This window comes from Malaclemys terrapin, chromosome 1 (genome assembly GCF_027887155.1).
Source record: "Malaclemys terrapin pileata isolate rMalTer1 chromosome 1, rMalTer1.hap1, whole genome shotgun sequence".
Classification (NCBI taxonomy): Eukaryota; Metazoa; Chordata; order Testudines; family Emydidae; genus Malaclemys; species Malaclemys terrapin.
Window position 1 is genome coordinate 160,769,034 of NC_071505.1, and position 13,826 is coordinate 160,782,859.

The 13,826-nt window shown below is 43.5% G+C and overlaps 1 protein-coding gene across 2 annotated transcripts in view; it reads right to left on the reverse strand.

Annotated features, from left to right (window-relative positions):
* Positions 1–8,972: 8,972 nt before the first annotated feature.
* Positions 8,973–13,826, reverse strand: part of HJURP (Holliday junction recognition protein) — a 41,482-nt gene continuing 36,628 nt past the window's right edge. For both annotated transcript variants that reach the window (XM_054045604.1, XM_054045609.1), the window contains 2 exons: positions 13,147–13,234; positions 8,973–9,688 (listed from right to left, as the gene is read on the reverse strand). In XM_054045604.1, coding sequence (XP_053901579.1) covers positions 13,152–13,234 — 83 coding nt within the window. In that variant the 3' untranslated portion in view covers positions 8,973–9,688; positions 13,147–13,151. The remainder of the gene's footprint in view (positions 9,689–13,146; positions 13,235–13,826) is intronic.

Sequence of the window (13,826 nt, forward strand, 5' to 3'; positions counted from 1 at the left end):
ATAAAATAGGGTTACCATACGTCCGGATTTTCCCGGACATGTCCGGCTTTTGGGGGTTCAAATCCCTGTCCGGGGGGAAATCCCCAAAAGCCGGGCATGTCCGGGAAAATCGGGAGGGAGGAATGGAGGGCTCGGGCGGGGCCTCTTTGGCCGGGTCGGTGCGGGGCCGGGCCGGGGTCGCGGGGCCGGGGGCATGGTGCCGGGCCAGGCGTGGGGCCGGGCGGGGAGCCGGGCGGTGCGCCGGGCCGCGGGCCGGGGTAGCGGGGGGGTGCGCGGGGCCGCGAGCCGGGCCGGGGTAGCGGGGGGGTGCGCGGGGCCGCGAGCCGGGGTAGCGGGGGGGGTGCGCCGGGCCGCGGGGCCGGGCGGGGAGCCGGTCCGGGGTAGCGGGGGGGGTGCGCGGGGCCGCGAGCCGGTCCGGGGTAGCGGGGGGGGGGTGCGCCGGGCCGCGGGGCCGGGCGGGGAGCCGGTCCGGGGTAGCGGGGTGGGGGGTGCGCCGGGCCGCGGGGCCGGGCGGGGAGCCGGTCCAGGGTAGCGGGGGGGTGCGCCGGGCCGCGGGGCCGGGCGGGGAGCCGGTCCAGGGTAGCGGGGGGGTGCGCCGGGCCGCGGGGCCGGGCGGGGAGCCGGTCCGGGGTAGCGGGGGGGTGCGCCGGGCCGCGGGGCCGGGCGGGGAGCCGGTCCGGGGTAGCGGGGGGTGCGCCGGGCCGCGGGGCCGGGCGGGGAGCCGGTCCGGGGTAGCGGGGGGGTGCGCCGGGCCGCGGGGCTGGGCGGGGAGCCGGGGGTGCGCGGGGCCGCGGGCCGGTCCGGGGTCGCGGGGCCGGGCCGCTGGGGGGTGCGCGGGGCCGGGAGCCGGTCCGGGATAGCGGGGGGGGTGCGCTGGGCCGCCGGGGGCCGGCAGTGCTGGGCGGGCTGGGGGTGGTCGGCCAGGGCTGGCACCCCAGGGCCCGAGCCGACCCAGGATAGCGGGGGGGTGCGCGGGGCCGCGAGCCGGGGTAGCGGGGGGGGTGCGCCGGGCCGCGGGGCCGGGCGGGGAGCCGGTCCGGGGTAGCGGGGTGGGGGGTGCGCCGGGCCGCGGGGCCGGGCGGGGAGCCGGTCCAGGGTAGCGGGGGGGTGCGCCGGGCCGCGGGGCCGGGCGGGGAGCCGGTCCAGGGTAGCGGGGGGGTGCGCCGGGCCGCGGGGCCGGGCGGGGAGCCGGTCCAGGGTAGCGGGGGGGTGCGCCGGGCCGCGGGGCCGGGCGGGGAGCCGGTCCGGGGTAGCGGGGGGTGCGCCGGGCCGCGGGGCCGGGCGGGGAGCCGGTCCGGGGTAGCGGGGGGGGTGCGCCGGGCCGCGGGGCTGGGCGGGGAGCCGGGGGTGCGCGGGGCCGCGGGCCGGTCCGGGGTCGCGGGGCCGGGCCGCTGGGGGGTGCGCGGGGCCGGGAGCCGGTCCGGGATAGCGGGGGGGGTGCGCTGGGCCGCCGGGGGCCGGCAGTGCTGGGCGGGCTGGGGGTGGTCGGCCAGGGCTGGCACCCCAGGGCCCGAGCCGACCCAGGCTGGCGCCGCCGGGGGGCCAGCCTGGGCCGCGCCTGCTCCCCCCACACCTCCCCTTACCAGCTTCAGGCTTCCCGCGAATTTAATATTCGCGGGAAGCAGGGGAGGGGGCGGAGACTTTGGGGAGGGGGCGGAGTTGGGGAGGGGGCATGGGCGGGGCTGGGGGCGGGGCCGAGGCCCCGTGGAGTGTCCTCCATTTGGAGGCACAAAATATGGTAACCCTATATAAAAGAAAGTGGCAAATAATCTGTAAAAATAAGCCTCTTGAGGAGGACAGAATGATTTCTACTGGGTTTTACATTGTCACTTTAAAAACTATTTTAGGAAGACTGGGGAATAAAAAGACTTTTCCTAACAATTCAGTAACTATATGCATACGTCATACTTAAAACTTACAGCACAATTTTAGTTTGAAAGCTCTTTGGGTGCAAAGACTAATTTGATGTATGGCACATTTTGTGTGCTTTGTAAATAGTAATAGTAGCAAACAATAACACACCACTGCTGTAATGCTGCTGCATCTGGGTGCCAGGACAAAGGGGTAGATTTTTCCCATATAAAAAGCATAATGGGCTCTGGTGCCAAAGAAAAGCAGAAAGAACTTGATTGCTCAAGGTCCCATTTAAAAGCAACACACAAATTAACTTGCTTTCCTAGAAACTATTTCATTCTAAGTGAGATGTAGACAACTAATGTTACAGAGGCAGAAATAATGCTAGTATGGAATCAATAGAAAATACATGAAGCACTGTAAGAAAACAATTCCCCAGGCTAATACCTCCCTGCCCCCCCAAAAGAGGTAAACCTGAACCTAAACACAGGAACATCAGAACAAGAAATGCTATCTTAATCTGGTCACCTTAGTTACCATAGTTGAGTGAGATTGAATCAAAGTAAAGACTGAGCCTTATATCAACAAGCTCTTGGCCCCACGAGACAAAAAAGTTTTGAACAGCATCTCTGTTAATGGTAAGGTGACCAGATATCCCAATTTTATAGGGACAGTCCCAATTTGTGTGTCTTTTTCTTATATAGGGTACTATTAACCCCCCACCTCCTGTCCCGATTTTTCACATTTGCTGTCTGGTCACCCTAGTTAATGATGAGATGTAAAATAAGTATTTCAACTAAGCTGACACACCAAACAGATCTAGTACCAAGCCCCTTCAAGGTGATTACAAGTAAGGCTTATCTAACTAATTAGACAAGCAAACAGCCCTCAGGACAAGTATTCATGTTGTCACATTTATATTATACAGGGAATACAAAATAAGGAATATAATATTCTCAGTGAATACAATTTATGAAGCCTTTCATCTAAATAAAGATTGGCCAGGGTCTGTTACTCCTTATGTTTCTCTCACTTTTTCAAAGGGCACTCCTACCCCACATTACCCACTTCCTAGCTAGATAGCTCTGCTGAGGCCTGCCTTAGCTTCCATTTAACTCAGTCTCCCTTAAAAAGTCCACACAGGCCAGATATTCAGAACATTCCCCCCTCCTAGGGTCCAGTTTATTAAAACCTGCAGAAAGTCTTTCAAAAGAAAACTCAAGACTTACAATCTCTTCATCCCAGTTTCAGCTGGGACCAGTCCCTCCTCCCTGAGGCTCTGTCTTTCCTATAGAGTTCCAGTACTGTTCACCTCCTGTGCTGAGCTAAGCACAGCCAGCCTTCTAGGAGGCCTGAAGGATAGCCTTTTCCATTGCTACATTCCTCTTACTGATTAACAGCCCAGCCAGGGCCTTCTTATGCCCTACAGCGCCTGTAACTGCTGCTAACCTGCAGCTGTCTATCCCTTTGTAAGGCCCAGGTGCTTTCCCTTAAGCACAACTGGGCAGCAGGTAATCAGTCCAGGTGCACTGGACCCCACACTCCCTCTCAAAGGGGCCAGTGACATTGTAAGACACTGCTTGTACTCTGTGCATGGAGTGTATCTTTGGCTTCCCTCTCTCATGCTGAAAATCCCAAGTGTCTGATAATCAAGGTTCAGAGAACTTTATCAAGGCCCCAATTCCACAAAGCACTTATGCTTAATGCCCATTCAAGTCAGTGGCATTTAAGCACTTGCTACACTTAAGGGCATGTACTTAAAGTCCTTTACTGAGTTGGTGCCTAAGTCAGTACACTTGGTTCCCTCTGTGGCCTTGTCAGTCTTCACTGATTTCAGTCAAGTTATGACAATTTACACCAACATAGGGCCTGCAATATTCTTTTACTTGTCCCTTGGCAGTTTGGTAGGAGAAGTGTAGCTGGAACTTATCAGAGATTCTCTCCCGCACTTAGCTTTCCCTTCCTGGCTGATCACTGCAATGGTTAAATTATCTACCGTTGTCACCACAGCCTCCATTTTAAGATAAATATCCGTAACATTCATGTCAATAATACACTGAGACACTTCTACTGTTGCTGGGTGAGATAGAGATTTTTTTTCTCCCCAGGCTGCAGATATCTATATAATGAAGCATTTTGCTGGCTCTTTGGTCTCAGGTTCACTTTTTAACCTGGACTAAGCCTGTTGCGTTTAGGCACTACATCCCTGAAAGCCATAACCTGGCCCAGCAATAGCCTTTGTTAGTTTTTTTGTGATAGTGGTTTTTTGGGGGTTGCTGAATGCCTCTTAAAAACAAGCTGTCTGGCAGAGAATTCTTCCCTGCTCTTTAGGCAACATATCACCTAGTGGACCTGACGTAACTTTTGGTGTTATTGATTAAATATTTTGGTGTTATTGATTAAATGTTATATAATTACAATGAACTATAAAAGTGAATTTATTAGGATAATGTTAAGAATAAACATTTGCGTTATTTAAATATTTTACAATGTTAATAACAAACTTTTAAAATGATACAGTATAGTCTGAAACCACCTTCATCATATCAAAAGCATTTTTGACATTCACTAAAGTCAAAAGAAAAAGAAACAAAGAGAGGAAAAAGAACAAAGCCATTGTGAACAGGGGAAAGATGACTAAGACCAGAGATGGCAGACCAGACAGAAAAGGTACCATGTAGAGCCAAGATGTCATACAGATATCACCCGTCTAGTCTATAAGTTTTTCAACAGTGTCACCTGGCACATCAATAGAGCTCCCTGGATACATCACCATTTCTTAGATAGTGGATAGAACTAAATATTGAAAAACAAATGACAAAGAATTCCACAATTTTTGTTATGCGCTACTCTCAGCATTCTTAGTCGGGAACTGCTAGCTTCTTTCACTTACAGAAATTAATATCAGATACAGGATCAAACAAATGCCTCGAGGTTTTTCCTGGACCACTTCTCTAGAATTCTAGTCTGTTGGGACAAGTATGTTGGAATATATCTACTTACACTCAATCTGATAGCTTCTCTCTAAATAATTTCTACTATATCTTAACTGAGTAAGAATTGTACAATACTGCTAGGTAGGAATGGACATCACCTTCTATCACCCATATTGGAAATATTACCCGTAGAACAGCCAGGGCCCATCCAAGGAACATATTGAAATATACTTTAAGAAGAGTTAAAACAAAAGAAGATAAATTATGCATGCAATATTTCAAGGATGGAGAGGATTTGGGATTATTGAGTGGGGAAGAATTTTATTTTAAAAGATCCATTTGAAAGGGTATTTGTAGAGCATATCAACTACTATTCATGTGTGTTTAGAACAGGAAGAAACATAAGCCAACAAAAAATATATAAGAAAGAATTGTTTGTGTTTATTGTTAAAAGGCAGCCATCATCCCATGGAAGAATCCAGTGTTCCTAAAGTCAAAAAAACCCACCCAGTGAATGGAATCTTATAACGGATTTATGTTCCTTTGTGCCATATCACCTATCCTGGGGGGTATAGCAAACAAAAAGAGAGCGCTTGAGATTGGGATGAAGGACTTCTAAAACTACATGCACAAGAGCCTTTTCTACTACTAAGATTAGCGACAACCTAGCAATGCTTTCTGTAATATACAGGAGAGGTTCTGCCTACCTTTCACTCGATTATTTTCCCAATAAAATTATCTTTAAAGTCAATATGAACTGGGTAGCTGAACTGTTAGCTGGGGAGAGTTGTTGCCCTTAGAACAAGTTTTCTGGTTTCTCAAAAAACAGATGAGAAGTCTCGCATCTTACACTGAGATTGAAAGCTCTTCTGGGTTAGGACCATCTTTTTGTACTGGGGCTCCAAGGTACTACAGTAATATATACATGCAACCAACCAACCAACCAGATGACTACCTCGGTACAAAGTCACATGCATACGGAACACTGGTTTTCCTTCCTAAGGAGTGCAACAATGGCCAGTTAGGGTTATTGTGGACACAGAATGCACATACATTGACCTAATGGGCACCAGGAACCTTAAAATGATTCCTCTAAGTTTTAGGAAGCAGCATCAAACCTCCCAGGACCTGTTGGGAAAGAGAAGCATGCTTCTGTGGCCTGAAAGAGGGCTGTAATAAAGCTGCTGTGCTTGCAGCAGTTATACTAGCAATTACATTAGAACAATCTCCCTGCCAAGAAAGGAACAGGAAGTGAGGCCATGAAAAACAAAACAAAAAAGACCCACAACACAATGAAGTGCTTGCAACAGCTAGAAAGTTTTCTTCGTGGAGCAGAAAAGATTACCCAGCAATGACAGCTAAGCCAAAACGTGCACCAGCTGAACTGATGTGCTCTGTAAATCTGGGAGAGCATTTGCCCTTGAAGTACCTACCAAACATGGGGTCACTAGCATGTTATTTTTTCTGTGCTTTAGAGTATGTGGACCCTTATTACATCACATTAGCATGAGGAAATTGTGATTTGTAAGACTGGGAATGATGAAATTGCAACACCAAGTTCATATTTAGTAGTGCTGTCGATTAATTGCAGTTAACTAACGTGATTAACTCAAAAAAATTAATCATGATTAATCGCAGTTTTAATTGAACTGTTAAACAATAGACTACCAATTGAAATTTATTAATTTTTGGGGATGTTTTTCTGTATATTCAGATATATTGATTTCAATTACGACACAGAATACAAAGTGTACACTGCTCACTTTACATTATTTTTTATTACAAATATTTATTTGCATTGTAAAAATGAGCTCTGATTTTCAGTGTCCAGCAGCACCTAGGCCCAGAACAGTCATTAGAGGGAGTGTCCTGCTTAGCCTGCATAGCCCTGAGCTGGAACATGCTCAGTCACTCTATGAGGATGACTAGGGTCCAACCAAAGTCATGGCCATGAAAAACAAGTCAAGGACCATGAAATTGGGTCTCCCCCCGTGAAATCGGGTCTTCTGTGTGCTTTTACTCTATACCGTACAGATTTCACAGGGAGACCAATGTTTCTCAAATTGGGGGGTCCTGACCCAAAAGGGAGTTGCGGGGGGAGGGGTGTCACAGTATTGCCATCCTTACTTCTGCATTGTCTTCAAAGCTGGGCAGCCAGAGAGTGGCAACTGTTGAATAATTTGGCTGAAATTTTTCAAAACTCAGCCTGAGGCAAACATTCAGCATGGAAAATTTGAGCTTGAAAGATTTGGTTGCTATAAGTAACTGAAAACAGGGTCTTATAACAGGAAGTGTTGGGAAATCTTAATAAGCAATGATACCAACCACACCTACCGTGTAAGCACTCATTTCAAGCTTTGCTTAAATCCACATTTCTGAACCTTTTGGAGCATTTGTCTGACCTCCCTTCACTAACAATTTGCACTTTGAAGAGTTCAGATTTAAAAACAGGACTTTTAAAAATATCCCATAGTAAAAATGTATACAAATAGGGCTGTAGATTAATAGCTGTTAACTCACGCGATTAACCAAAAAAAATTAATTGCGATTAATCGCAATTTTAATCGCACTGTTAAACAACAGAATACCAATTGAAATTTATTAAATACTTTGGATGTTTCTCTACATTTTCATATATATTATATTCTGTGTTGTAGTTGAAATCAAAGTGTGGATTATTTTTGATTATAAATATTTGCACTGTAAAAATGATAAACAAAAGAAATAGCATTTTTCAGTTCACCTCATACAAGTACTGAATTGCAATCTATCGAGAAAAGGCAACTTATAAATGTAGATTTTTTTGTTACATAACTGCATTAAAAAACAAAACAATGCAAAACTTTAGCGCCTACAAGTCCACTCAGTCCTACTTCTGATTCAGCCAATCGCAAAGACAAACAAGTTTGTTTACATTTACAGGAGATAATGGGGCCCTCTTCTTATTTACAATGTCACCTGAAAGTGAGAACAGGTGTTCGCATGACACTTTTGTAGCCGGCATTGCAAGATATTTACATGGCAGATATGCTAAACATTCGTATGTCCCTTCATGCTTTGGCCACCATTCCAGAGGACATGCTTCCATGCTGATGATGCGTGTTAAAAAAATAATGCGCTAATTAAATTTGTGACTCAACTCCTTGGGGGAGAATTGTATGTCTCCTGCTCTGCGTTACCTGCATTCTGCCATATATTTCATGTTATAGCAGTCTCGGATGATGACCCAGCACGTTGTTCATTTTAAGAACACTTCCACTGCAGATTTCACAAAACGCAAAGAAGTTACCAGTGTGAGATTTCTAAAGATAGCTACAGCACTCGACCCAAGGTTTAAGAATCTGAAGTACCTTCCAAAATCTGAGCGGAACAAGGTGTGCAGCATGCTTTCAGAAGTCTTAAAAGAGCAACACTACGTGCGGAATCTACAGAACCTGAACCACCAAAGAAGAAAATCAACCTTCTGCTGATGGCATCTGACTCACATTATGAAAATGAACATGCGTCAGTCCGGACTGCTTTGGATTCTTATCGAGCAGAACCTATTATCAGCATGAATGCATGTCCTCTGGCATGGTGGATGGGACATGAATCTTTGGCACATCTGGCATGTAAATATCTTGTGACGCCAGCTACAACAGTACCATGAGAATACCTGCTCTCACTTTCAGGTGACATTGTAAAAAAGAAGCAGGCAGCACTATCTCCTCCAAATGTAAATAAACTGGTTTGTCTGAGCGATTGGCTGAACAAGAAATAGGGCTGAGTGGACTTGTAGGTTCTAAAGTTTTACATTGTTTTATTTTTGAACGCTTTTTTTTGTATACATAATTCTACATTTATAAGTTCAACTTTCATGATAAAGAGATTGCACTACAGTATTTGTATTAGGTGAATTGAAGAATATGATTTTTTTTACAGTGAAAATATTTGTAATAATAAATATAAAGTGAGCACTGTACACTTCGTATTCTCTGTTGTAACTGGAATCAACATACTATAGTTGAAAATGTAGAAAACATCCAAAAATATTTAAATAAATGGTATGTTATTGTTTAACAATGAAATTAATTTTTTTAATTGCGTCATTAATTGCAATTATTTTTTTTAATTGCCTGACAGCCCTAAATTTAGTAAAACAAATGTAATCTATTAAACTTTATAAAAAACTGCCAAATCCAAGAATGTATAAAAAATTTATTACGCAATTAAGATTTATGATGAAGTAAATTGAAAATTAAACATTAAAACCGCCAATCTGATAGTACAGCCACATTACAAAGTCATAATACATTATACTGCATTTGGACCTTCCAGACCAGTGTTTCCAGGAGCTTAATAACGTGCATATATAAAGCAGGGGTGCACAGCAGAGGCTAGGAATTCTGGTGGAATACAAAACCAATGTACATTATTATTAGCATATTAAAATCCATGTCTATAAGCAAACAAAGAAATGCAAATCACATTCTATTATGGCAAACACTACTAAATATAAAAGTTTAACAACTAATTCAGCCCAAAGAAGGAATCTTGATTCCGTCCAGTGGACTTCTGGGGCCAAATGAATGACTCCTCATTAAGGAAAGGTGCCCGGCCCACCTTGGCTGAAGGCAAAGCTGGTCTCCAAGGAATTATTTTGGATGAGAGGGAATGTACATAGCAGGACTAACTATATACTAGAGCACTATTCCTCAGCTCTCTCCCTATCAAAAAATGCAATTTTCAGATTGCAATGGTTAATTAAAATGTCTTTGATGTCTTTACAAATTTATAAAATAATATTCTCTCTGTAGCCTTCCAGAAATGCTCCTTCTGTATCTTTAGTGATGAAGTCTTCCAAAAGAACACCTGCGCTTTTCTCTCTCCCATCATTGTAGCTGAGTTTTCTGGATACCCTGGAAAAGAATTTTAGATCATAAGTTACTGGTAATTAAAAAGCATCCATGCTAGCTGAATCTCCAAAGAACAGAACAGAAGCTGAATGCCAAAGCAAAGACTCTAGTAACCTTAAAATAAGAATGGCAAAATGCAATAGGCCAAATACAGGAATTCCCACATCCATCCAACTGCCGAAAATCCTTTATTTTTTCATTGTATTAATGCCTAAATAATATGAATAAGTTAAATGAAATCTGCTTTAACCTAATTTAGGTTAAAAGCTTTAAAAACAACTTACTGCATGTGTACGAACAGAAAGGTAAATTAAAGTTTTGCTCCACTGAAGCAAATACATCTATACAGAATTCATCTACAGCTCTACTTTTCATTTTCCCCCTCAGGAATTGAAGGATTGGCAGCTTGTTGTTTAAATTTGTTGTAAACTAATCCACTCTGTGATCACACCCTCAAGTGGTCTATCCGAATACAGTCTGAGCCAACAATTCATAACAGATCTATAATAAATCTGTTAGTTATTGACCTTTCCATCTCTGAAGTTGATCTTTAATAATTAGCTTCTTGCTAGAGGTTGCCAAATCCAAAGTCATTACAGACACAAGAGGACTTGGCTCGTTCTTCCCCAGCTGCTGATAGAACATACAGCAACTTTGTTATCTACTTGACTAAGATTTCTGAAGACTTCAAACCACTCAGGGCAAGTTCCATTTCCAGGATGTTTACTGCAGTCATCTCTTGGACCTCTAAAGCTATCATAGCGCTGGCCTGAGGAAACTATCCAGCTGAGTCTTAATTCAGGTTACACAAATGTATAGTCACTGATTTGCAATTAAGGAACACATTTTCTATTCCAGATAAGTTAGCAATCGAAGAGTCACTAATGCTTTTCACATGAAGCCTGTTACTTGTATGCACGAAGAAAAAAAAAGTTTCTGGCTCAAAACAACTTGCCCATATCATAGGGAGAGGTTTCCACTTATAACAGAGAGAAGAAAAAAGCATGAATTAAGAAACTGAGTAAAGATGTAATAAAAAATATTTACATGAGCAAGCTCAAGCAAAGCTCACAGAAAGACCACCTCTCCATTAGCTTGCTCAAGATCATCCACTAAATCAACTATTTTTTAATCTCATATATAAATGAAAGGCCTTAACCACATGGGGAATTATTAGCTAAATTGGAAAAGACGGGGATCAATATGAAAATTGAAAGGTGGATAAGGAACTGGTTAAAGGGGAGACTACAACGGGTCATACTGAAAGGTTAACTGTCAGGCTGGAAGGAGGTTACTAGTGGAGTTCCTCAGGGATCGGTTTTGGGACCAATCTTATTTAATCTTTTTATTACTGACCTTGGCACAAAAAGTGGAAATGTGCTAATAAAGTTTGCGGATGACACAAAGCTGGGAAATATTGCCAATACAGAGAAGGACCGGGATATCATACAGGAAGATCTGGATGACCTTGTAAACTGGAGTAATAGTAATAGGATGAAATTTAATAGTGAAAAGTGCAAGGTTATGCATTTGGGATTAACAACAAGAATTTTGGTTATAAATTGGGGACACATCAGTTGGATGTAACAGAGGAGGAGAAGGTCCTCGGAGTATTGGTTGATCACAGGATGACTATGAGCCGCCAATGTGATATGGCTGTGAAAAAAGCTAATGCAGTCTTGGGATGCATCAGGCGAGGTATTTCCAGTAAAGATAAGGAGGTGTTAGTACCGTTATACAAGGCACTGGTGAGACCTCATCTGGAATATTGTGTGCAGTTCTGGTCTCCCATGTTTAAGAAGGATGAATTCAAACTGGAACAGGTACAGAGAAGGGCTACTAGGATGATCCGAGGAATGGAAAACCTGTCTTATGAAAGGAGATTCAAAGAGCTTGGCTTGTTTAGCCTAACCAAAAGAGGGCTGAGGGGAGATATGATTGTTCTTTATAAATATATCAGAGGGATAAATATCAGGAAGGAAGAGAATTATTTAAGCCTAGTACTAATGTGGACACAAGAATAAATGGATATAAACTGGACATCAGGAAGTTTAGACATGAAATTAGACGAAGGTTTCTAACCATTAGAGGAGTAAAGTTCTGGAACAGCCTTCCAAGGGGAATAGTGGGGGCAAAAGACATATCTGGCATCAAGACTAAGCTTGATAAGTTTATGGAGGGGATGGTATGATGGGATAGCCTAATTTTGGCAATTAATTGATCTTTGATTATTAGCCCAATGATCTGTGATGGGATGTTAGATGGGGTGGGATCCAAGTTACTACAGAGAATTCTTTCCTGGGTGCTGGCTGGTGAGTCTTGCCCACATGCTCAGGGTTTAACTGATCGCCATATTTGGGGTCTGGAAGGAATTTTCCTCCAGGGCAGATTGGTTGAGGCCCTGGAGGTTTTTCGCCTTCCTCTGGAGCATGGGGCACGGGTCACTTGCTGGAGGATTCTCTGCACCTTGAGGTCTTTAAACCACGATTTGAGGACTTCAATAACTCACACATAGGTTAGGGGTTTGTTACAGGAGTGGGTGGGTGAGATTCTGTGGCCTGCTTTGTGCAGGAGGTCAGACTAGATGATCATAATGGTCCCTTCTGACCTTAAAGTCTATGAGTCTACTGTATCGTGTATTCTGTTGCCTATAAAGCTGGATTAGTTATGAGTCTACAAGAACAAGCCTCTGAGGGAGCTGAAGTTTCAGAAATCTGTTACCTTAATATTTTCTTTCTAAACAAAAATCAAATTAATATTTGCCCACTGGAAAGCTGGAAGTCTCCCATTTCCAGTGGTAGATAATATTGTACCTGTTTCTAGCTAGTATGCCACAAGATATCAAAACCTGAACCTGTCAATGTACTGAAGTTATTAATCCTGGGTCTCAGAAAAGTAATTTTTTTGGGACGGATGATAGGATTTAGGGAAGGACACGTGATGAGAAGAGAAGCAAATTCTGTGGTACGTTTAAAAATACTTGCAGATGTTAAGTCAATCTGCAGATTGGAACATTAGTGCTCTTTCTATATATTGATAAGGCAGACAAGATGTCTGTCACGTTTCATACTTTATCATATATTCCATACATGTGCACATAGATTTAAATAATGTATTCCTGTATCATGTATACATACCAACTACAGCCTTTAAAATCTTAATGTAAAAAAGTCCCTTGATACAATATATTACAAAAAGTCAGTGACAAATGGATCCTAAAAATATAGGTTTATACAAAGAGTAATGTAGTGTTATCAATTCAGTGATTAGCTGCAATCATTTTTTTATCATAAGTTCATAACCTATATATAGGCCCCCCCACTCCTCCAAACCACCACATAAAGAAAATAAAAAATAAGGAGCACAGCACATTTGTAAACCTTTTCTAAAAAAATTTAAAAAAAAAAAAAAAAATCAAACTTATTTTGCTGCTATTTTGTAACTACTGAAAAGTCACTTGCCTTTGTTAATATTTTTGTGCACTTCTGGATGAGCCATTACTTTGCAATGTTCTAGGGATACTTGCATAGACATTTGCAATCCTGGATTCTGATAATAAAAATAATGGGGTGATAAGGTTAAGCATCACATTGAGCAACCTATCCAGTACAGTATGTTAAAATATTGGACTATTCTGACCTTAGGAGCAAGCTCAGAGCAGCAGTTCTAAGTATTAAAAAAAAGCATCAACTTACTTCCATCTGTGAAGTATAATGAACGTTCTTTACATGAAAGCCTCTGGCCAAATTTAATTTCAAATACAATTTGTACTTTTTAACAGTGAACATACTTAAATGTAAAACTAATTTCCTTTAAAGACCTTATAATTTATCAGCATTAGAAAAGGATGGAAATATCTTGCAATTAGGTTTAGGGTCACAGAAAGGCATTGCGGAGAGCTGCAAACATCAGTTAAGAGATATAATACAAAGGGATATAAGAGGTTAACAACTCAGAGCAAACAATAAAATGAGACTTATCTTGGAAAAATGAGACCTAAAGCAATACTGTTAACATGAAAAAAACCTTATTTCTGAAGAATTTGTACCTACTATACTTAGCAGAAACACAGATTATTAAAACTGTAAGGCATTAACAAAAAAGTATATTTTTTCCCAGTCTTTTAACTATGTGCATTTGA